This window comes from Oncorhynchus mykiss, chromosome 4 (assembly GCF_057628025.1).
Source record: "Oncorhynchus mykiss isolate SJ-2025 chromosome 4, ASM5762802v1, whole genome shotgun sequence".
Taxonomy (NCBI): Eukaryota; Metazoa; Chordata; class Actinopteri; order Salmoniformes; family Salmonidae; genus Oncorhynchus; species Oncorhynchus mykiss.
In genome coordinates this window covers 40,252,372-40,277,500 of record NC_143025.1, presented here as the reverse complement: position 1 = coordinate 40,277,500, position 25,129 = coordinate 40,252,372, and the positions used below count along the sequence as shown (strand labels likewise).

At 46.6% G+C, this 25,129-nt stretch overlaps 2 protein-coding genes across 5 annotated transcripts in view; both read left to right on the top strand.

The window, feature by feature from the left end:
• The window catches only part of LOC110521803 (VWFA and cache domain-containing protein 1), an 89,356-nt gene extending 71,952 nt beyond the window's left edge, over window positions 1-17,404 (top strand). Inside the window, 10 exon segments of the mRNA XM_090232009.1 lie at window positions 421-543; window positions 1,958-2,174; window positions 2,514-2,674; window positions 2,895-2,981; window positions 6,566-6,682; window positions 10,622-10,773; window positions 11,235-11,396; window positions 11,838-11,915; window positions 12,697-12,798; window positions 14,493-17,404. Coding sequence (XP_090088135.1) covers window positions 421-543; window positions 1,958-2,174; window positions 2,514-2,674; window positions 2,895-2,981; window positions 6,566-6,682; window positions 10,622-10,773; window positions 11,235-11,396; window positions 11,838-11,915; window positions 12,697-12,798; window positions 14,493-14,734 — 1,441 coding nt within the window. The 3' untranslated portion in view covers window positions 14,735-17,404.
• Window positions 17,405-21,718: 4,314 nt separating this feature from the next.
• Window positions 21,719-25,129, top strand: part of LOC110521000 (ribonucleoprotein PTB-binding 2) — a 130,472-nt gene continuing 127,061 nt past the window's right edge. For 2 of the 4 annotated variants that reach the window (XM_036968785.2, XM_036968784.2), the window contains exon 1: window positions 21,719-22,055. In XM_036968785.2, the coding sequence (XP_036824680.2) occupies window positions 21,807-22,055 (249 nt within the window). In that variant the 5' untranslated portion in view covers window positions 21,719-21,806. Of the gene's footprint in view, window positions 22,056-23,180; window positions 23,347-25,129 lie in introns of those variants that run through there. The other 2 variants (XM_090232007.1, XM_090232005.1) reach the window with 1 other exon arrangement.

Sequence of the window (25,129 nt, the reverse complement as noted above, 5' to 3'; positions counted from 1 at the left end):
GAGGCAGCGCTAACACAGGCTGCATGTTAAGATGTGTGTTTATATTCTGTTTATCTTTAAGACACACGCACACACACAAACACACACACACACAAACATACAGCTCTGATAATGCAGGCGCCGTTTGTGTGTAGGCGTGTTTGAGCGTGAGCACATGTGTTTGGGGGCACAGGTGGTTGGTATTCCCTTAATTGGGGAGGCCGGGCTCACGGTAATGGTTGGGGGCGGAATAGGTGGAACGGTATCAAAGACATTCGCGTTGTCCCAGACATATTGTGTGAGCCGCCCTCCACTCAGCAGCCTTCACTGGTTGGGGGGGTGGGTGTAGGTTTGCATCCACAAGCAGGGAAGGTAGGTAGAGAATAGGAAATGTGTACCGTTTTTAATAATTGTTCTCTCCTCTCCGGTCTCTCGGTGCAGTTCTCAGATGGCCTCAGGGTATGCGGTAGCCGTGATGGGCATAGACTTCACCCTGCGTTACTTGTACAAGGTTCTGCTGGACCTGCTACCCATCTGCAACCAGGACAAGGGTAACAAGATCCGGTACGTCATTCGTTGAGGGCTCCTTCTCTCCCGTTGTTAAAGGTTTGCGGCTATGCCTGATAGGGTTGCTGAGGGTTGACCCACTGGTGGCTTTGTTTTTTTTTTTAAAGACTTTGAATCAAGCGAATCTGATTTGAATGGCACGTAATACTTAGTTCGCCAGGATCCCAGCATGCCCTCTGCTCAGTGGGAGAAACCATATGAAGAGACTGGCGGAAGTTCTCTGTTGTGGTCCAGAAATAAACTCTATGCTGGTTAGAAGAGGCGGAGAGGGAGGGAGGGAGAGAAATGGCGACAAAAGGAGATAAGCTGATTATAATTGCATTCCAGAGACATCCTGTTACGTTAGATGCTGCTGCATTCTCTCCCTCTCTCTTTCTCTTTTCAGTCTCTTTCCCCTCCTTTCCTCTCACTCCCTCCCTCTCTCTCGCTCTCCTTCTCCCTCCCTCTCTCTCCCCCCCTCCCTCTCTCTCGCTCTCCTTCTCCCTCCCTCTCTCTCGCTCTCCTTCTCCCTCCCTCTCTCTCCCCATCCTCCCTCTTTCTCTCTCCCCCATCCTCCCTCTTTCTCTCTCCCCATCCTCCCTCTTTCTCTCTCCCCCATCCTCCCTCTTTCTCTACCTCTCTCTCTCTTTCTCTCTCTCTCGCTCTCTCTCTGAGAGTCTTGGTGTTCAGTGGTTCATGTTTAACAGGATTAACCCAGGGTAAGAGGACTGGGGTCTGGCTGGGGTCGGTTGGGGTTGAATGGGTTTGGATCAGGCAATATGGGGTAATTTAGGGCTCAGAGGGACTTGGTTGGGGTTGATTTGTGTTTGGCTCAGGCAGGATGGGGGTAATATGGGGCTCAGGAGGACAATAGAATGAGCTGAGCTGGATTCTGTCCCATGTGGCGCTCTTTACCCCCAGATCCTGCTCTCCCTCTCTCTTCTGACTTAACACCTCTCTCTCTCTACCACCCCCCTCTCTCTTCTGACTTAACGCTGTTCTCTCTCTACCACCCCCCTCTCTCTTCTGACTTAACCCTGTTCTCACTCTACCACCCCCCTCTCTCTTCTGACTTAACACTGCTCTCTCTCTACCACCCCCCTCTCTCTCTTCTGACTTAACCCTGTTCTCTCTCTACCACCCCCCTGTCTCTTCTGACTTAACACTGCTCTCTCTCTACCACCCCCCTCTCTCTTCTGACTTAACCCTGTTCTCTCTCTACCACCCCCTCTCTCTTCTGACTTAACCCTGTTCTCTCTGCCTTCTACATCCGCTCTGAGCTCTGGGTTCTATTGTGTTGAAGTCAGATGGGTTTCAGTGGGCATGCGTTCCCGTTTTTTGGGGCTCAAGTGCGTGAAGTCAAATTCATTGTACCGACCAGTAAACGGATTGGTACTTGAACGGGAGTCTCACTCTCTCTCTGTGTGTTTAGGTGTTTCATCATGGAGGACAGGGGTTACCTGGTGGCCCACCCCACCCTCATCGACCCTAAAGGCCACGCCCCCGCCGAACAGCAGCACATCACCCACAAGGAACCGCTGGTGGCCAACGACATCTTGAACCACCCCAACTTTGTCAAGAAGAACCTCTGCAACAGCTTCAGTGACCGCACGGTCCAGCGCTTCTACAAGTTCAACAGCAGTATCATTGTGAGTGGATGGGTTATGACGCGGTCACCGAGGTTAGGTTGCGACACAAACGGGGGAGTGCTAGCCCAGTTCGACTGCTAGACAGATGCACACTGTGTTGTCCTCGTAAAACCACTTTGCCCGGGAACGTTTATTCCAACATGTGTAATGATCTATCAGTGTCATAGCCCCACCAAGTGGTGGGAAATAATATAGCAGGCTCACTGTTGCTTACTCAGAAGAAATAACAGCAAAAATACTGTAGGCCCTTGGTGCCTTCCTCGTAAGAGCCATTTTTGTTCAACCGTAGTACAGTAGCGTATTTTCCTTTCTCTCACTGTATCCACCGCCTTCCCCCAGGGCGACCTGACGAACCTGGTCCACGGGAGCCACTGCTCCAAGTACCGTCTGACCCGTATCCCAGGGACCAACGCTTTCGCGGGCATCGTCAACGAGACGTGCGACTCGCTGGCTTTCTGTGCCTGCAGCACCGTGGACCGCCTCTGTCTCAACTGTCACAGGTCAGACACGGTCGCCGAGCACCGAGTTGCATAGGAGATGCGTTGGGGTGGTTTTCTTATTACTGTGAATGAGCGATTTATCTGTGTGAACAGGGTGGGATAGTATGCTTTACATTATTTAAACTCTATCCATTAAAAACATTTTTTTATCATCTCTGTAGATAAAAGTCGATTTATTTTTTTGAAAACATTTTTGAAGTTTGTCTGACTTTTGCTGCAGGATGGAGCAGAATGAGTGTGAGTGTCCATGTGAGTGCCCCCTGGAGGTCAATGAATGTACTGGCAACCTTAGCTACGCTGAAAACAGGTGAGTGCTCGGATCCCTAATTACGGTTCTGTATTGCGTAGCCTACCGCCAACAACAATTACAGTCCTGCCGTGTTTAAACATGGTAAAGAGACGCGTGTGTACTGTATATGTGCCAACTCTTTAGTGCCTGCAGACTCTTTAGTAGCTCTGTTGGTCATCTTCTCCAACATCGTTCCATCAGGCTGTCTGTCATAATAATCAAATGGCTGTGATGACTGCTCAGGAACCCCAATGGTGGAACAAGCTTCCGCCTCATCTCAGGACACATCCCGAAAACATCTGAACACCTACCCCTTCACAGAGTGTCTCTCTCTCTCTCCCCAGAAAACAATTGTCTTTTGGTCAGTGCTATCCTTGGGTCCCTGGGACATCCCTACCCTAAACCCTTACCCTAACCATTCCCCTGACCGTCTAACATGTCAACTTCAATGGGGTAAGGATATCCCAAGGATCCCGGATAGCATGGACCCTTGTCTTTTCCTGCTTGCACTGACTTTGCTGACGACTACTTTTACTGAGGGAAAATGTGCTTGCAGGGACTGTGATATGTGGTTATCTCCCCTAGCTATCTTATCTGTACGCCGCTCTGTATATACAGTACATTCGGAAAGTATTCAGACCCCTTGACTTTTTCGACATTCTGGTACATTTTACAGCTTTTCTTATTATACATTTTTTTCCCCCATCAATCTACACACGATACCCCATAATGACAAAGCAAAAACAGGTTTTTAGACATTTTTGGAAATGTATAAAAAAATAAACTTTTGATATCACATTTACATAAGTATTCAGACCCTTTACTCAGTGCTTTGTTGAAGCACCTTTGGGCAGCGATTACAGCCTCTAGTCTTCTTTGGTATGGTGCTATATGTACGACACACCTGTATTTGGGGAGTTTCTCCCGTTCCTCTCTGCAGATCCTCACATGCTCTGTCAGGTTGGATGGGGAGCTGAGTGCTCTGGAGCAGGTTTTCATCAAGGATCTCTCTGTACTTTGCTCCGTTCATCTTTGCCTCGATCCTGACTAGTCTCCCAGTCCCTGCCGCTGAAAAACATCCCCACAGCATGATGCTGCCACCACCGTGCTTCACCGTAGACAGGTGTAGGTAGACCTTACAGTGAAATGCTTACTTACACGCTCTAACCAATAGTGCAAAAAAGGTATTAGGTGAACAATAGGTAGGTAAAGAAATAAAACAACAGTAAAAAGACAGGCTATATACAGTAGCGAAGCTATAAAGGTAGCGAGGCTATAAAAGTAGCGAGGCTATAAAAGTAGCGAGGCTATAAAAGTAGCGAGGCTATATACAGTAGCGAGGCTATATACAGTAGCGAGGCTATAAAGGTAGCGAGGCTACATACAGACACCGGTTAGTCAGGCTGATTGAGGTAGTATGTACATGTAGATATTGTTAAAGTGACTATGCATATATGATGAACAGAGAGTAGCAGTAGCGTAAAAGAGAGGGGTTGGCGGGTGGTGGGTGGGACACAATGCAGATAGCCCAGTTAGCCAATGTGTGGAAGCACTGGTTGGTTGGGCCAATTGAGGTAGTATGTACTTGAATGTATAGTTAGTCACTATGCATATATGATAAACAGAGTAGCATCAGTGTAAAAGAGGGGTTGGGGGGGAGACACAGTGCAAATAGTCCGGGTAGCCATTTGATTACCTGTTCAGGAGTCTTATGGCTTGGGGGTAAAAACTGTTGAGAAACCTTTTTGTCCTAGACTTGGCACTCTGGTACTGCTTGCAATTTTTAGGGCCTTCCTCTGACACCAGAGAATCTTGTTTCTCATGCTCTGAGAGTCTTTAGGTGCATTTTGACAAACTCCAAGTGGGCTGTTATGCCTTTTATTTGAGGAGAGGCTTCCGTCTGGCCACTCTACCATAAAGGCCTAATTGGTGGAGTGCTGCAAAGATGGTTGTCCTTCTGAAAGATTCTCCCATCTCCACAGAGGAACTCAAGAGCTCTATCCGTGTGACCATTGGGTTCTTGGTCACCTCCCTGACCAAGGCCCTTCTTCCCCAATTGCTCAGTTTGGCTTGGCGTCCAGCTCTAGGAAGACTCTTGGTGGTTCCAAACTTCTTCCATCTAAGAATGATGGAAGCCACTATGTTCTTGGAGCTGCAGAATTTTTTGGGGCCCCCTTCCCCAGATCTGTGCCTCGACACAATCCTGTCTCGGAGCTCTACAGACAATTCCTTCGACCTCATGTCTTGGTTTTTGCTCTGTTATGCACTGTCAACTGTGGGACCTTATATAGACAGGTGTGTGCCTTTCAAAATCATGTCCAGTCAATTGAATTTACCACAGGTGGTCTCCAATCAAGGATTATTTTTGTTGTTGTTTTTTCTACCTAGTTTCTTGATATCCAATTGGTAGTTACAGTCTTGTCCCATCGCTGCAACTCTCCTATGGACTCGGGAGAGGCGATGGTCGAGAGCCATGCGTCCTCTGAAACACAAACCTGCCAAGCCGCACTCCTTCTTGACACACTGCTCGCTTAACCCAGAAGCTAGCCGCACCAATGTGTCGAAGGAAACACCATACAACTGGCAACCGGCGTCAGCTTGCAGGCCTCCAGCCCGGGACAAGGTGTCGCAAGAGCACGATGGGATAAGGAAATCCCGGCCGGCCAAACCCCTAACCCAGACGACGCTGGACCAATTGTGCGCCGCCTCATCGGTCTCCCAGTCACGGCCGGCTGTGACACAGCCTGGGATCGAACCCAGGGCTGTAGTGAAGCCTCAAGCACTGCGATGCAGTGCCGTAGACCGCTGCGCCTCTCGGGAGGCCCGCAATCAAGTTGCAGAAACCCAGGGATGATCAATGGAAACAGGATGCATCAGAGCTCAATTTCGAGTCTCATTGCAAAGGGTCTGAATACTTATGTAAATAAGGTAATTCCTGTTTTCGCTTTATCATTATGGGGTATTGTGTGTGTGTTGCTGGGAAAAAAATATATATATTTAATCCATTTTTAGAATAAGGCTGTAACGTAACAAACAGTGGGGAAAGTCGAGGGGTCTGAATACTTTCCGGAGGCACTGTTAAGCGTCTGTTAAATTTTCTAAATGTAATACACACACCGAGACGCCTGTCTTCAGTCAACCATTTCACTGTGACTGCATCATTCCACTGACAAACTCTATGTCTGACTGGCAGGGGCTTTTTTTTGGGGGGGGGGGGGGAAATGGAGGAATGTGTGGTATATAAGATCATCCACAAAGCTATCGTTCTGCAGACAGTCCGGCATTCACGTGTCGTGTTCCCTCTTTTGACCTTTGCTCCATAATGCTAGTTTCTCCCTCAGTTGAGCTGTTGAAAGCCTGTAGCCTAAATGATAATTGAACCGTCCTTATCCCTTGTTGTCTTTTCCGTTCATGGATTGAACTGTTTTGGCCACGCCGGTTCTCCGACTTCATTAGCCTGACTGCCGGTGCCAGGTGTCTTTTCATGGTTTGGCTTGCACATTGCTGCTGTTTGACCGTGCGGTCGCCGGGTCATGCGTTTCTGGCACCCGACCGCGTGGTCCACGGTCATCGTGGTCTGACCATGTGCCGTTGTTCTTCAGGAACCCCAGCTGCGAGGTGCACCAGGAGCCCCTGTCTCTGACGGTGATGGACTCCAGTCTGCAGGACACCCTGCCCCAGTGTATCAACACCCGCTGCAGCCAACGCTTCACCAGCAGGTAGAGCACACGAAGGGGTTTAACACTCTGTTTGGGTAGTCCAGCTGTAGATGCTCTTCACCAGCAGGTAGAGCACACGAAGGGGTTTAACACTCTGTTTGGGTAGTCCAGCTGTAGATGCTCTTCACCAGCAGGTAGAGCACATGAAGGGGTTTAACACTCTGTTTGGGTAGTCCAGCTGTAGATGCTCTTCACCAGCAGGTAGAGCACATGAAGGGGTTTAACACTCTGTTTGGGTAGTCCAGCTGTAGATGCTCTTCACCAGCAGGTAGAGCACACGAAGGGGTTTAACACTCTGTTTGGGTAGTCCAGCTGTAGATGCTCTTCACCAGCAGGTAGAGCACACGAAGGGGTTTAACACTCTGTTTGGGTAGTCCAGCTGTAGATGCTCTTCACCAGCAGGTAGAGCACACGAAGGGGTTTAACACTCTGTTTGGGTAGTCCAGCTGTAGATGCTCTTCACCAGCAGGTAGAGCACACGAAGGGGTTTAACACTCTGTTTGGGTAGTCCAGCTGTAGATGCTCTTCACCAGCAGGTAGAGCACACGAAGGGGTTTAACACTCTGTTTGGGTAGTCCAGCTGTAGATGCTCTTCACCAGCAGGTAGAGCACATGAAGGGGTTTAACACTCTGTTTGGGTAGTCCAGCTGTAGATGCTCTTCACCAGCAGGTAGAGCACACGAAGGGGTTTAACACTCTGTTTGGGTAGTCCAGCTGTAGATGCTCTTCACCAGCAGGTAGAGCACACGAAGGGGTTTAACACTCTGTTTGGGTAGTCCAGCTGTAGATGCTCTTCACCAGCAGGTAGAGCACACGAAGGGGTTTAACACTCTGTTTGGGTAGTCCAGCTGTAGATGCTCTTCACCAGCAGGTAGAGCACACGAAGGGGTTTAACACTCTGTTTGGGTAGTCCAGCTGTAGATGCTCTTCACCAGCAGGTAGAGCACACGAAGGGGTTTAACACTCTGTTTGGGTAGTCCAGCTGTAGATGCTCTTCACCAGCAGGTAGAGCACACGAAGGGGTTTAACACTCTGTTTGGGTAGTCCAGCTGTAGATGCTCTTCACCAGCAGGTAGAGCACACGAAGGGGTTTAACACTCTGTTTGGGTAGTCCAGCTGTAGATGCTCTTCACCAGCAGGTAGAGCACACGAAGGGGTTTAACACTCTGTTTGGGTAGTCCAGCTGTAGATGCTCTTCACCAGCAGGTAGAGCACACGAAGGGGTTTAACACTCTGTTTGGGTAGTCCAGCTGTAGATGCTCTTCACCAGCAGGTAGAGCACACGAAGGGGTTTAACACTCTGTTTGGGTAGTCCAGCTGTAGATGCTCTTCACCAGCAGGTAGAGCACACGAAGGGGTTTAACACTCTGTTTGGGTAGTCCAGCTGTAGATGCTCTTCACCAGCAGGTAGAGCACACGAAGGGGTTTAACACTCTGTTTGGGTAGTCCAGCTGTAGATGCTCTTCACCAGCAGGTAGAGCACACGAAGGGGTTTAACACTCTGTTTGGGTAGTCCAGCTGTAGATGCTCTTCACCAGCAGGTAGAGCACACGAAGGGGTTTAACACTCTGTTTGGGTAGTCCAGCTGTAGATGCTCTTCACCAGCAGGTAGAGCACACAAAGGGGTTTAACACTCTGTTTGGGTAGTCCAGCTGTAGATGCTCTTCACCAGCAGGTAGAGCACACGAAGGGGTTTAACACTCTGTTTGGGTAGTCCAGCTGTAGATGCTCTTCACCAGCAGGTAGAGCACACGAAGGGGTTTAACACTCTGTTTGGGTAGTCCAGCTGTAGATGCTCTTCACCAGCAGGTAGAGCACACGAAGGGGTTTAACACTCTGTTTGGGTAGTCCAGCTGTAGATGCTCTTCACCAGCAGGTAGAGCACACGAAGGGGTTTAACACTCTGTTTGGGTAGTCCAGCTGTAGATGCTCTTCACCAGCAGGTAGAGCACATGAAGGGGTTTAACACTCTGTTTGGCTAGTCCAGCTGTAGATGCTCTTCACCAGCAGGTAGAGCACACGAAGGGGTTTAACACTCTGTTTGGGTAGTCCAGCTGTAGATGCTCTTCACCAGCAGGTAGAGCACACGAAGGGGTTTAACACTCTGTTTGGGTAGTCCAGCTGTAGATGCTCTTCGCCAGCAGGTAGAGCACACGAAGGGGTTTAACACTCTGTTTGGGTAGTCCAGCTGTAGATGCTCTTCACCAGCAGTTAGAGCACACGAAGGGGTTTAACACTCTGTTTGGGTAGTCCAGCTGTAGATGCTCTTCACCAGCAGGTAGAGCACACGAAGGGGTTTAACACTCTGTTTGGGTAGTCCAGCTGTAGATGCTCTTCACCAGCAGGTAGAGCACACGAAGGGGTTTAACACTCTGTTTGGGTAGTCCAGCTGTAGATGCTCTTCACCAGCAGGTAGAGCACACGAAGGGGTTTAACACTCTGTTTGGGTAGTCCAGCTGTAGATGCTCTTCACCAGCAGGTAGAGCACACGAAGGGGTTTAACACTCTGTTTGGGTAGTCCAGATGTAGATGCTCTTCACCAGCAGGTAGAGCACACGAAGGGGTTTAACACTCTGTTTGGGTAGTCCAGCTGTAGATGCTCTTCACCAGCAGGTAGAGCACACGAAGGGGTTTAACACTCTGTTTGGGTAGTCCAGCTGTAGATGCTCTTCACCAGCAGGTAGAGCACACGAAGGGGTTTAACACTCTGTTTGGGTAGTCCAGCTGTAGATGCTCTTCACCAGCAGGTAGAGCACACGAAGGGGTTTAACACTCTGTTTGGGTAGTCCAGCTGTAGATGCTCTTCACCAGCAGGTAGAGCACACAAAGGGGTTTAACACTCTGTTTGGGTAGTCCAGCTGTAGATGCTCTTCACCAGCAGGTAGAGCACACGAAGGGGTTTAACACTCTGTTTGGGTAGTCCAGCTGTAGATGCTCTTCGCCAGCAGGTAGAGCACACGAAGGGGTTTAACACTCTGTTTGGGTAGTCCAGCTGTAGATGCTCTTCACCAGCAGGTAGAGCACACAAAGGGGTTTAACACTCTGTTTGGGTAGTCCAGCTGTAGATGCTCTTCACCAGCAGGTAGAGCACACGAAGGGGTTTAACACTCTGTTTGGGTAGTCCAGCTGTAGATGCTCTTCACCAGCAGGTAGAGCACACAAAGGGGTTTAACACTCTGTTTGGGTAGTCCAGCTGTAGATGCTCTTCACCAGCAGGTAGAGCACACGAAGGGGTTTAACACTCTGTTTGGGTAGTCCAGCTGTAGATGCTCTTCACCAGCAGGTAGAGCACACGAAGGGGTTTAACACTCTGTTTGGGTAGTCCAGCTGTAGATGCTCTTCACCAGCAGGTAGAGCACACGAAGGGGTTTAACACTCTGTTTGGGTAGTCCAGCTGTAGATGCTCTTCACCAGCAGGTAGAGCACACAAAGGGGTTTAACACTCTGTTTGGGTAGTCCAGCTGTCGATGCTCTACGGACCAAACAGTAACAATTTCAACTCACAATCTACTAATCTCCAATTTAACCTTTACCCTAATCCCTTGTTTTTTAAACCTTACCTTAAACCAAATCCTAACCTTAGCAAGCACTTGCTTATTGACAGACAGTCTGTTGCGTGTCAACAGACTGTCGGTTGCTAGTATGACCATTTTGTAGAACATCTACAGATGGACTATGCCAAAGAAATTGTGACCCATTACAGCCCACATCACCAACCTGGGGGAACGACAGGGGGAGGAAATACTTAAATTTAGGCCTCACCTTGTCATCTGTTGGTACATGGATGGATTAAATAATGTAGTGACGCTGATTTCAGAAGAGCAACGTGTCGGATTACAAATAATTTCCAAAAATAGACTTGCTGAGATGAACTGTGAAGGAAATCCCTTGTACGTCATAGACTTGATTAACTCTGACCTTTTACCCTGTGGTCCTCAGTGACTGTTTTGGCGTGCTGGACTGTGAGTGGTGCATGGTGGACAGTGATGGGAAGACCCACCTGGACAAGCCTTACTGTGCCCTGCAGAAAGAGTGCTTCGGGGGCATCGTGGGGGCCAAGAGCCCTTACATGGACGGCATGGGGATGCTGGGTGAGTTTTTCACATAAACCTTGCTGTCACGAGGTCATGCAAACAGAATGAGCTAGTGGGATAGACTCTTGTCCGGTGAGTTTTCTCCTTTTGTAGATGGAATGTAACCCTTCGCTCTTCTCTCCCTCTCCCCTCTCCCCTCTCCCCTCTCCCTCTCCCTCTCCCCCTCTCCTCTCCCTCTCCCTCTCCCTCTCCCTCTCTCCTCTCCCTCTCCCCTCTCCCTCTCTCCCTCTCCCTCTCACCCTCTCTCCTCTCCCTCTCTCCTCTCCCTCTCTCCTCTCCCTCTCTCCTCTCCCTCTCTCCTCTCCCTCCTCTCCTCCCCCTTCCCTCTCCCCCCCCTTCCCTCTCCCCTCTCCCCTCTCCCCTCTCCCCTCTCCCCTCTCCCCTCTCCCCTCTCCCCCTCCCCCTCCCTCTCCCCTCTCCCCTCTCCCCTCTCTCCTCTCTCCTCTCCCCTCTCCCAGATGAAGAGGTAGTGTCTCTGAACATGATGAAGAGTGCCCCGGTTGGGCCGGTTGCCGGGGGTATTATGGGCTGCATCATGGTGCTGGTGTTGGCTGTCTACGCCTACAGACACCAGATCCACCGACGCTCACATCAACACATGTCCCCTCTGGCTGCACAGGGTAAGACAACCGTGACGTACTTAGGATGACCGTCGCCCAGAAACAACGGACTGTGTAAATGCAGCTGGTTGGCTCATGTAAGCTGGACAATGTCGGTGACGCCGGTCGACCTTTTTCCGATTTAGGTTTGATTCAAGTCTCGTGCACAGGAAATGTTATTGTCGTTCGAGACCACTTTGTGGTTTGTGTAAGTCCGCTATGAAGGTGTAGCCAACTCCAAGACCATTATTGCTCCGATGTTGCCTGAGCGCCTTAAGTCTTAGTGTTGCTAGAGGAAGCTGCGACGGCCGCCATGGGAATGATATGTAAAAATGAACGGCTGACCTTCCTAGACGCTGCGGCACACAGGGGCCTCTTCTTAAAGGTAATATCTGTCATTATTAACCCTGGCTAAAGAGAATCCATCGCTCTCTCTTCCCCCCCCCCCCCCCCCCCCTACAGAGATGTCCGTCAGGATGTCTAACCTGGATAACGAGAGAGACGAGCGAGACGAGGACAGCCACGAAGACAGGGGGATCAGTAAGTACGCCGTATACACCGAGGTGGACAGGACACCTTCCTGATATTGAGTCGCAGCCCCTTTGGCCCTCAGAAGAGCTTCAGTTCTCGTCGGGGTGTGGACTCTCTGCAAGGTGTCGAAAGCGTTCCGCGGGATGCTGGCCCCTTGTCGACTCCAATGCTTCCCACAGTTGTGAAGTTGGCTGGAAGTCCTTTGGGTGGTGGACCGTTCTTGAAACACAACGGGAAACTGTTGAGTGTGTGAAAAATCCAGCAGCATTGCAGTTCTTGACAGGCGCCTGGCACCTACTACCATACCTCATTCAAGGGCACTTCAGTGTTTTGTCTTGCCCATTCATCCTCTGAAAGGCACACACACCCAATCCATGTCGCATTTGTCTCAAGGCTTAGAAATCATTCTGTAACCCGTCTCCTCCCCTTCATCTACACTGATTTGTGAAGCGGATTTAACTAGTGACGTCGACAAGGGATCATGGCTTTACCTGGTCAGTCTATGTCCTAATGTTTTGTACACTCAGTGTAGATTAGTGTCCGTGTGCTTTTCCTCACCAATGGGTTCCAATAGTAATTCAAGTGTTCTGTAAGACGGTGAGCCTTTGCAATCCTGAAAGGAACTCTTGGAGCCCTCGTTAAAGGCACAATCCCTGATTTAGTTTCTCGCTTGAAATGACTGCTAAGCAGCGAATAAATATTGCACCTCTAACTTGATCTGACCGTGTGTTCGCTAACCTTTGCCCTCGAGTTGACCTGGATTGTTGCCTTGTTGTTCCTCGCCTTCCAGTCAGCAACACCCGGTTCATCGCGGCGGTGATCGAGAGACACACCCACAGCCCTGAACGCCGGAGGAGGTACTGGGGACGGTCAGGGACGGAGAGTGACCACGGTAAGACCACAAGACGACCACCGAGGAAGCGGGGCACCGCACTCCCCTTAAAATCACACACATTCTGGTTAAACGGGGGGGGGGGGTATAAGTCTGAAAACCCACATAACAGGTAGAACACGCTGCCTTTTGTTGTTCCCTCGCTTCTCTGGAGACGAGTCTCTTTCTAGCTGCCGCCGGTTGTGTAACCACTGATCAGAGAGGGAAGTGTAGGAGAGGCAGTTGAGAAATGGAGAGAGAGAGAGTGTAAGAAAGGGGACTGAAGCGCTTCGGGGCAGACGGTTCCGGTTCTTTTCCTCGGCCCAGTCGGAGGTGTCCTCCCACGCACTCACACAGCTGAAGGGTCTCTGAACACACACACACACACACACTCACAGGTTTAACACAGTGTTTGAGTGTGTGGAAACACTGAGCTGGTATCTGTTGGTACACCCGCCAGGGAATTGGAGGGGCATTTGGTGTTTGTTCGGGGTCAAGGATGTTGTCTAACAGGCTGCAGGCAAACAGACATCCTGCCATGGGCATTAGTAATTCAGCCTCTCTCTGTGTATTATGTCTTTGTGTAAGTTATTACCTCACTCCTGACCTTTTCACATCCTCCGTTTCAGTCGCGGTCTCTGTTTTCTCACACCCTGTGCTCCTCTGTTGTCCTTCGACTGACACCAAAGGACAACAGCAGTAGCACTGTCTGAAATGTCTTCTCATCTGGAGATGGCAGGAGTTGTGGGTAGGAGAGAGGAGCCATACAGTCGGTGGCGCTGAAGTCGGTATCTTTCCTCTCCCCCGGATCCTATTGAAGTTCCCCCTGACTGTTTTCAGAGAACATTTCGAAAGCCCAAATCCCATTCAAAAGCTCTGCTAGCAAGTCTATCTCAGTACCTCTCTGTTTCTCTTAGATAGATCCCGATAGATGCCCAGCCACTGCCCACTCCTAAACCCATCATCCACTCCGATCTACCTTCCACTACGCTCAGCAAGTTTCTCTTCTTTCGACAGTTCTGGTGTTTTCTAAGAGTTGATGTTTTCTCTCCGGAGTCTAAAGGGCCTGAGGGCTGCTGAGTGTTGGGCGTTTGGCAGTTTCAGAGGCAGAGATGAGATGTACGATGTTGCAGTGGCAATAATCTGCGGGGATTCAGAGAAGAGATGGATGGAGGAATAGATAGAGAGGCGTTGAAGATGGAGGGATTGATTCAAACGTGTAGGCGATTTCTCTGCCCCACCCTCCCCCTTGAATGCGCGCTCATCCCCTCCACTGCGGGGGCACAAATTTTCCCTTAGCTCGCCCCTTCAAACCACCCCACGTGCAGCGCACACCACTCGCTGCACGTACAGCTCCCTTTCTCCAGAGATTTCTACAACGATTGAGATTTCACACGGATGTAATTAATGAGGCGTGATGGCCAAGAATTGTGTTCCCGAGACTGTAATTATAGATCGCCGTGAGTCTCCTCTGGCGTGTAAAAGTCTTATTTTCTTCAGACGTTTCTACTGCTCTGTCGTAGTACGCTGTTCAGATTACAGGAAGAGGCATGGCATCCAAGTTTGGGACACATCACTGTGCTTCTGTGTGCTTGTGTATGTATGTATGTATGTATGTATGTATGTATGTATGTATGTATGTATGTATGTATGTATGTATGTATGTGAATTGAATGTGTATTAACACGTGTGTTCCTGTGTTTTGTTTACATCAGGCTACAGCACCATGAGTCCTCAGGAGGACAGCGAGAACCCTCCCTGCAACAACGACCCACTGTCGGCCGGGGTGGACGTGGGTAACCACGACGATGACCTGGACCTGGACACGCCCCCTCAGACGGCGGCGCTGCTCAGCCACAAGTTCCACCCGTACCGCCACCCGCCTTACCACCACCCGCTCCACACACACCGCCTGCAGGCAGCCGTCACCGTGCACAGTGTGGACGCAGAGTGCTGATCCTAAACCTCCATTCCCGTTCCCCCCCCCCAGGCCTGGGCTCTCCTCCACTCCCACCGGCCCTCTTCCTCCACCTGGCTACGCCTCGCTACATTGGCGGGGTCCCTGACATGCAATGCTACCACTACCGTCACCTCCAGACTCCACCACCATGTAGGCTCCCACTGGGCCCAGCCAGGGTGAGGGGAGGTGGGCTGAGAGAGAATAGGGCAGACCCCCCTCTTCCCCCCCTGTTGGAAGTTTCCTTAGAAGATCATAGACTGTAGGAGGAACACTAGCCCTTGAGAGCTCAGCTCAGAACATGGGGGTCTGAACTTGTTTAAAAGTGTAAACAGCGATAAAAAAGGAAGGATTATTAAAGGATTATTTTTCTACTATTTATTGAACCGGATTTGAGATGGATCAGAGTAGAGACTGACCATGTGGCTGGAGCTGAACTGAAAGGACTCTGGTCGCTAAGGTAACCAGAGTGGCTGATCATGGACCAGAGAGAGCCTCTCCTGCACACTGCCCTCGCTTTCTGTCGAGGATGCATCGAGGCAGTGGTTATTCACGCTATCGTTTTTATTATTTTCAGTTGAGAATCAGAAGTCGTTGTGATGATAAACTCTTTCCGATGACTGGACGAGCTGAATAGAAGACATTGAGAAACCCACCCACTTGTCTGAACTAGATGTGTCGTACTCCGATCACCTGGCCTACCGTCAGTCACTGGGGCTGCTGTATGACTGAATAAGGAAGGGGCATGCAAGGACCCTGGCAGAATGACTCAGACACAGGAAGTACAGTGCCCATGCTTTGGTGTCCTGTTATCTGCCTGAAAAGAAAGGTAATGATGAGGCTTGGTGGAATTGGTTGGTCTGTCTTCGGACCTCACACTGGCATCTGGACCTGGTTGACCAAGCTATGGCTCTCTCTGTCTCTATGCCTCTATGCCTCTCTCTGTCTCTATGCCTGAGTGGGACCTATTAGTGTTGAACAGAGGTGTGTGTGTGTGTGTGTGTGTGTGTGTGTGTGTGTGAGAGAGAGAGCTGTTGTGGCTGCATCCATTTTTATGTTCCTTTTGCGGTAAATTAATAATATTAACACTCTGCGTGTGCTACAGTCATGGTGTGTGTGTGTGTACACTCTGCGTGTGCTACAGTCATGGTGTGTGTTTATGTGTACACTCTGCGTGTGCTACAGTCATGGTGTGTGTTTATGTGTACACTCTGCGTGTGCTACAGTCATGGTGTGTGTTTATGTGTACACTCTGCGTGTGCTACAGTCATGGTGTGTGTGTGTGTGTACACTCTGCGTGTGCTACAGTCATGGTGTGTGTGTGTGTACACTCTGCGTGTGCTACAGTCATGGTGTGTGTTTATGTGTACACTCTGCGTGTGCTACAGTCATGGTGTGTGTTTATGTGTACACTCTGCGTGTGCTACAGTCATGGTGTGTGTGTGTGTGTACACACTCTGCGTGTGCTACAGTCATGGTGTGTGTGTGTGTACTCTGCTTGTGCGTGTGTTTGGTCTGATTGTAGGAAGGTGGTCAGAGCATCTCCATTGAAGGCATCATTACATGTTTTAATTGTTTCCCCCTATGACTGTGTGCTAGTCCTCATTCATTTAGTTTGGTAAAGAATGTCTCTTTTTAGTTTTTCCTGAACGAATAGTATAACGTGTACATATGTTAAAATAAATATTACAAATAGCTATTAATGTGTTGTTACACTCCATATGTCTATGCTGAAAATGCTCAAAATGATGCTTGGATATTTGAGTATATTTAGCTATTTTTCAGCACATGGTATCGATCTGACTATACGCTGCGATTCCGATGATATTAGGTCTACCTTTAGGTCCATATTGGATGGAAAACAGACTGCCATTGTGGTATTTTACACACTTCAGTTGGAGAGCAATCGTCTTTAATTAAAAGCCTCACATTGTTATTACACGTAGGGTCCAAATGTCACGTAAGACGATATCAGTTGACAGGAAGAGATTTCATTTTAGACTGCATTGGAACTTTCTCCCTGTTTGTTGACTTGAATGAGTTCTAGACAGGTTATGGGTCAATTTCATTTCAATTTAGAAATGTTTTAATCCGGGTTACTTCCTGAAATAGAATTGACCCCAATGTCGCTTTAACCCTAAAGCTGACATTATGGGATGTTGTGGTACTCTCCTCTCAATGTAGTTAAAAGCAGTCATTTGGTTTAGTCATAATTAGCATCTACTGTCCTCTTCTTAACTACCACCACTGAAATCGTAGCCCTGAGCGTTACTCCAAACACGTCACCGCTCTGGTGAATGTACCCCCTGATTTTGTCATGTCGGTGCATATTCCCTACTCAGGATGGTACCAAAGCATAAGTGGGTTTGATTCTGGAAAAACAGGAGCTACATTTACCGAGTAGTGCTGCGAATAACTGTCTTCACAGTTGTTTTTTGTTTTGTTTTTATTTCCGTTGTAGTAACAACATTTTTAACAGGAGAGAGCATTAACAGTATTTACCAGCTGTTGTAAGCAAGTATAATTTTGTTTATACCGAACGTTATGAATTGTATTCATGTACTGAAGGAACTTCAATGTGTGTATATCATTCCTTTTTTTCCAGTGTAACATATACAGTTATAATACGGAGATTTATTGCAATGTGAATGTGATAAAAAGAAAAGTCCATTTTAAACCCCTTGCCTCTTTCAATGTGTTGTCCATTTACTATGCTACGGTTCACTGTGTACCGTGTACTGCCTCAGTATTTAATTCACTGTGTACCGTGTACTGCCTCAGTATTTAATTCACTGTGTACCGTGTACTGCCTCAGTATTTAATTCACTGTGTACCGTGTACTGCCTCAGTATTTAATTCACTGTGTACCGTGTACTGCCTCAGTATTTAATTCACTGTGTACCGTGTACTGCCTCAGTATTTAATTCACTGTGTACCATAATGTACTACTCCATTCAATATTCAATTCAACATTAGTCATTTTTAGTTTAGACAGTGTTCCTCTTAGTTTGGCAATAACATGACCCCTTAAACACCACCCATGGCAGACACAATCACCAGTACAACATGGCAGGCCTAAAAGTGACACATTTTACTACTGGATCGTCATGCTCTTAGGTTCGTCAGTGGGGCACCACGTCGTGTCTGCCCAGTACAGATACAGTAGGAGTTAACTGATGGAGACGACCTACTCCGCCATCCAGCCTCATCCTCAGTGTCCGGTCCAAATTGCTGTGTGTCTCCAACCCATATTTATTGTTGTTGGATATTTTTTTATTTTCTTTAACCTTTTATTTGACTAGGCAGGTCAGTTAAAGAACAAATTCTTCTTTACAACGACGGCCTAGGAACAGTGGGTCGACTGCCTTGTTCAGGGGCAGAGCGGCAGATTTTTTAACCTCGTCGGCTCGGGGATTCGACCTAGCAACCTTTCGGCTACTGGCCCAACTAGATTGGGTCGGGAAGGTCATTTAGGTCAACTGAAAGGTACGAGACAAAATGACTTTTCAATCCCGGACGGCGTGTTTTAGCTAGCAGTTGGCCATGGTGGGGGGAGGTTTGGGGAAGAGCGATGCATTGTTGCCTGAGAGCATCGTTTATTTATCTGAATTGCCATATAGAGTTCTGTAACGAACAGCCTTGCAGCTTGAAGACATGTTTTGATGCATGTAGAATAAAGAACACGTTTCGTTATAGTCCGTCTCGTTTGGAGGGGGTGAATGCACGTCCAAAGTGATGTTTTGGCATCACTGTTTGGAAGGTTTAAAAAAAAATAATTATGATCAAAGTATAATGTATATGAATGTAGAGCGGTTGAGGAGGACATGCATAATTCATCAGGTATGAATAATGGGTGAATACTCAAGTGCCATCCAGTCTGTCCTCTATTTAACCAGGTCTCTCCATATTTCTAAACACAGTTTCTCCTTCAGATGCAGAGAAGGACATGCTGAAGTTTTTTTTTTCCTTAATGACCGTGGGTAGCAGGACAGGGGAGTGGACCAGCTATAGTTCTGCAGTGCTAAAGGCTGGGCCAGGGCCATCAGGGAGAAGAGAGGAGCTCCACTCTGTCTCAATCTTTCTCCCCCTCTCTGCCAGGGATCTGCTCGGGAATTAGAGCACTCTCACTGTTCTCCTACTTTCCTCGGGCCATTATTCCATTCTGGGTGCACCCAAGGCGTTCCCATCCAACTTGGGAGTAAGCATATTATACACATGATCAAACCGGCCACAATATTCTGAAGTCGGCCTATACTTATTTGCTTCCTGCTCCTTCTATTCATCTATGTGGTTTAGGACCACCGGTTGAGGCTGATACCATTACTAATTGTAACGTCAGGGGACATAGGGTAAGTTGTGTTGAAGGGCGTTGAGTAGATGAGAGCGGACTGTGGTCCTGCTCATGCATAATCCATTCCGTGATCTTGTTGAAATCCGTGATTTTCTGTTCTTCAAGCCCAGATATGTGCAAATGTATGATGAAGACAACCATCCAGTGTCGTGGATGAAAAGCAAGAAATGTCCGAAGCGCATGTAAATGGATGAAATGGATAGGTCTACAAATAAGTATTTTTCTTCTTCTGGATCGAAAATTGAGATAACCGTTCCTCTTCCACTCCCACACACTCGGCACACACACACACAGCTCCTCGCTCACAGCCCTTCAGGGTTCAAGGTTCTGTCCGCCTACATCACTTATACATGCCTCCCAGGTACCTGTTTTGCCCGCTCAGTCACTCGCTGACACCCACTCACAGGTCCCAACAAGCACTGACATTTCCTCATGTCTTCTCATACTCCCACTCGGTGGAGCTGTGAATCATTCTCATAGCAGTTCAACCCAGCACCCCCATCCCCATTTGTATCATTGTACCTATGTAGTTGGGTTTCCTGTGTTGCCTTTTACATGTGCATAGAATCTCTGATTCGCATTGGTGAACACAGGGACAGACTTTGATGAGGGGAGATACTGTGTGTGTGTGCATGTCTAAATGAGAGAGAGAAAGAAAAATAGATGAATTAATTATTTTCTTGAGGGGAGTTTGTTGTTTATCACTGCTTTGAATGAATCATGTCTGTCCATTATGTTACTGACAAGCATCACCAACCATCATTTCAGAGAAAACACTGTTCTCAACGATTCACGTCTTCCAATTTGTCAGTTTCATGTCATTCTGCAGGTAGGCACACACACAGTACAGTTTAGAGAATGCTCTCATTTAAGCCCTCTTATTTATTTATTTCACCTTTATTTAACCAGGTAGGCGAGTTGAGAACAAGTTCTCATTTACAATTGCGACCTGGCCAAGATAAAGCAAAGCAGTTTGACACATACAACAACCGAGTTACACATGGTGTAAAACAAACAGACAGTCAATAATACAGTAGAAACACAAGTCGATATACAATGTGAGCAAATGAGGTGAGATAAGGGAGGTAAAGGCAAAAAAAAAGGCTATGGTGGCAAAGTAAATACAGTATAGCAAGTAAAACACTGGAATGGTAGATTTGCAGTGGAAGAATGTTCAAAGTAGAGGGAATTAATGGGGTGCAAAGGAGCAAAATAAATAAATGCAATAGGGGGAGAGGTAGTTGTTTGGGCTAAATTGTAGATGGGCTATGTACAGGTAAATAGCCTGTATCCCTGGAATAGGCCTTTTATTCCACTCACCCTCCTGTCAGACATTAGGTGGGTTAGTTTGATTTACTGTATTTTTGCATAAATGAGGTATAGTTCCGCTTCAGTCTAAAGCCTGTCATTTAATTTACCAGTTGCGTGCAGGATTTTTCCATCCCTTAATTGTGACAGTGCGTATAGCCCTACATATTTAGCTGCCAAAAATCACACGAGGAAAAAGGAGCATCATATCTATTTTGGATGATTGTTTTTTTTTTCATCCCTTTTTATAAACATAATTGTGCTGTGAATATTTCCTAAGTGGGTTGCAATGTGTAAATTCTGATCTGAGGCGCACACTGACACACACATATACATGGACATTGTGAGGGTCCTGAAGGAAAGCTGCCATTTACTGCTCAGTCTGACTCAGTCACAGTCTCCACCCACAGGAAAAGGATTGACTGACTTTGGCTGACTGAGGGAAAGGTCCTGGCCATTCATGTTTATAATCTGTACAGCAGGGGGACATGGTATTCCATTTTCCTCATCCTGGTTTAATTTTAGGCTTATTTATTTCTTATTTATAGGCTAAATAAAGTATTGCCTGGGGCTTTTATCCTACATTGCAATGTATACTGGGCAAAAATATAAATGCAACATGTGAAGTGTTTGGTCCCATGTTCCATGAGCTGAAATAAAAGATCCCCAAATTTTTCCATATGCACAAAAAGCATATTTCTTTCTAATTGTGTGCAAAAATTTGTTCACATCCCTGTTAGTGAGCATTTCTACTTTGCCAAGATAACCCATCCACCTCACAGGTATCAAGAAGCTGATTAAACAGCATGATCATTACACAGATGCACCATGTAATGAACACAATGCCACAAATATCTCAAGTTTTGAGGGAGAGGGCAATTGGCATGCTCACTGCAGGAATATCCACCAGAGCTGTTGTCAGAGAATTGAATGTTCATTTCTCTAGCATAGGCCGTCTCCAAAGTCGTTTTAGATAATTTGGCAGTAGGTCCAACCCGTCCCAAGTGAGTGGGCCTATGCCCTCCCAAGCCAACCCAGTAATATGAAATCCATAGATTAGGGCCTTAATTCATTTATTTAAATTGACTGATTTCCATATATGAACTGTAACTCTGTAAAATCATTGAAATGTTGACTGTATATTTTTGTTCAGTATATATTTGAGCAATATTTATTTGAAATAGAGTATATGCATGCATTATGCTTGATCATAAATCGAATTACGCAACCTGTAAATTCGTTTCCCCTTCTCTGTATTGCTATAGCCTCTCTATGATGTGCTTATTGACAGGTAGCGTGTAGTTAATTAGCCATAGGGTATAGTCCACCACAGGATGGCGATAAAATATTCCCCACGGTTTTCATAGCTCACCTACCGCTGCCTCCACTCACTTTCTTTCACAGCTACTCAAGATGGCGGCAGCTTCCTCCATCCAGCCGCCGATCGTTCACTCTTTAAACCATGCAAACGCACCTTTCCTGGAATCTGACAGCCCGGAGACCCGCCAGGATGAGGACGCAGTTTCCGAGGGGACCAGTCTCCGAGACTTACCCGATTTGGAACCGGATGAGATTGAGAAGAGGCTGGAGAAAACTCGCCACGAGTTGAGCAACAGGAGGAAAATCCTCATTAAAAACCTGCCACAAGATACGACCAACCAGGTGCGCTATTCTCTATTTTGACAGATGGAGTGAAGTTGGCTTGTTGTAGGCTAGGCTACTGTTTTGCGTTTCTCTCAACGTTAATAATAATAATAATAATAATTTTGGGCGTGCTCTTACGCAATACTTTGCTATACTTAGTTGTAGTTTATTTGTAGAAAAACGAACATAATAAACTTTAGCGGTTTAAGAGAACCGTTAATTTTACTGCGAGTCTAGGCTATGCGATCAGGAATGAGAATATTCGTATGTAAACGGCAGCATTTTTTTTTAGCAGGCTAATTCCAAGAAAGGATATACCATGTCAATTCTGAAAGGCATTTAAAGACGGCCGCGCTCCATGCGAGTTATTATTTTTTGTAGTTAACATGCAGCGAGGAATTATATCAAACAGACCACCTTTGCCTCAAGTTTGTTCATCATTTCTACAATGTGACCGATGCACCCACGTATTTGCCACTAGCGATAACTCCTGTCGTAGTTTAGGCTGCAATTTAACACAGAAGTGAAGACAGGATGAAATGGTTTGCATTTTTTTTATCCAGTCTAACTGCGCTGACATAGACTTGATGTGAGCCTATTTATTTGCGATATGCGTGAGTCGTTTTTGATGTTGCGAAATGACAATCAAATCGCTACAATATGGCATTCTCTAGGTAGAGAAATGTTTGATGTGCAAATACAAATGTCCGTTGAACGTCGTACGGACATTTGTATTTGCACATCAAACATTGGTTTGAAAATTATTGAACGCTTATATTTTAAGATATTATAAACATTTAACATGAAGTGTTTTTATAGTAGGACAATAGGCTTATTTGAATTCAGCAGGTGGGAAAATGTGTTGGTATTCATTCTCTGCACAGTCCGTAATGTTTAGGCTATAGCCTACTAATAGCCCTGTTCTAACAATACACTTCAATTCTGCACAAACCTATAGGCCTAGATATATTGATCAAATCAGAATTGGAATTTGTGTATGAACTTGAGAATTCCCAATGTAATATGCCATTTCTGTAACTGCTTGTATTATGGTGGGTAGGCTATAAAACGGTTCCATTCAGTCATACTGTATGGTCTTGGTGTATACGTAATAAACTAGAGGCTGATTGTGACTTCCTCCAGACTGTAGCAGCTAGCTAACATTTCCCAGCCAGAGGCAGGCAGGGTGCCAGAGCATGGAGACAACCAGGAAGAACCAACACATACAGAGCCCAGAGCTGCTGGAGGAGCCAATGAAACAGTATGAGAAACACGATAAAGCCAGAGACACACATAGAGAGCCAAGCAGGTGAGGTGAAGAGAGAGAAAGATGTGGTTTCCACATTATTACTCTCTCAAAAATGCTGGGTTGCATCCTTTGGGTCACTTAGCTTAGTTGTTTTCTTTAAAAACTGCTGGGTTATTGATGCTGGGTTATTGGTGCTGGGTTATTGAGATATGACCCAGCGTGTCAGATCAGAAGACCGGAGCCATAGTGTAGTAGGGGTGTGGCTTTCAGATAGTTATTTTTACCCACCCATGAGAGTAAATGTCATTCCTGTTCTTCCGTTCTGTTGTATAGTTATCACATGTTAAAGTGGAACATTTACATTGTTGTAGTTTCGTTGAGGCTTACAGAAGTGCATGAGTACCCTAAAATCCTATTTAATTCCCATTGTTGGGATACAATAAGGTGGTATACCATATTATAATATGTAATAAATAATGTTAATATTATAGAACAATGTGTCAAATGCAAAAAGAAAATAAAGAAAATGTCAATCTGCAGTAGGTACATTTAACATGATGAACAGGAATGGCATTTACTCTCACCGGTGGCCAATAAGATCTAGCTGAAAGGCCTGCCCCTAATAAGCCACGCCTCCTGAAAATAACCCAAGTATTACATTAAGACCCAGCTGCTAGGTCAACCCAGCATGAGAGTAAAACAGATTTAACTGATGGTTAAATTAACCCATGCTTGGGTAATCCTAACACCCAATGTGTTGGGTTATTCACGCGACCCAGCTGGCTGGGTAAAATAACCAAGCGTGTGTTCTGTCCAATATTTACCCACCGCTGGGTTACCAAATAACCCAAATTGGGTTGTTTTTAACCCAGCATTTTTAAGTGTAGTGTCAACTCAACTCAGAAGCCAACAGATCAGGGGTCCTTGAGCACTATTTGATGAGAAATAGAAGGTAGTGAGGAAATGAGGGAGGAAAACCAGTCTGCTCACTTCTCCTGTCTCCCATAGTATTTGCAGACCTGGTGTGTGTGACTTTGTGTGCACAGTGCCTTCAGAATGTATTCACACCCCTTGACTTTATCATCACATTTTGTTGTGTTACATCCTGAATTTAAAATGGATTACATTTAGATTTTGTGTCACAGATCTACACACAATTCCCCATGATGTCAAAGTGGAATTATGTTTTTAGACATTTTTACTAATTAATACAAAATTAAAAGCTGAAATGACTTAAAGAGGATAAGTATTTAACCCCTTCGTTATGACAAGCCTAAATATGTTCAGGAGTAAAAATGTTTTTAACAAGTCGTAATAAGTTGCATGGACTAACTCTGTGCAATAATATTGTTTAACATGATTTTGTTGACTTGAATGACTTCCCCATCTCTGTACCCCGCACATACAATTAATTGTAAGATCCCTCAGTCGAACAGTGAATTCCAAGCTCAGATTCAACGACAAAAACCAGGGAGGTCTTCCATTGCCTTACAAATATTGAATATCCCTTTGACCATGGTGAAGTTATTAATTACACTTTGGATGGTGTATCAATACACCAAGCCACTACAAAGATACAGGCATTCTTCATAAGTCAGTTGACGGAGAGAAAGGAAACTGCTCAGAGATTTCACCATGAGGCAAATGGTGATTTTTAAACCAGTTACCGAGTTAAATGGCTGTGAAAGGAGAAACTGAGGATGGATCAACAACATTGTAGTTACTCCACAATACTAGTCTAAATGATAGAGTGAAAAGAAGGAAGCTTGTACAGAATAAAAATATTCCAAAACATGCATCTTGTTTGCAATAAGGCACGAAAGTACAACTGCAAAAAAAATGT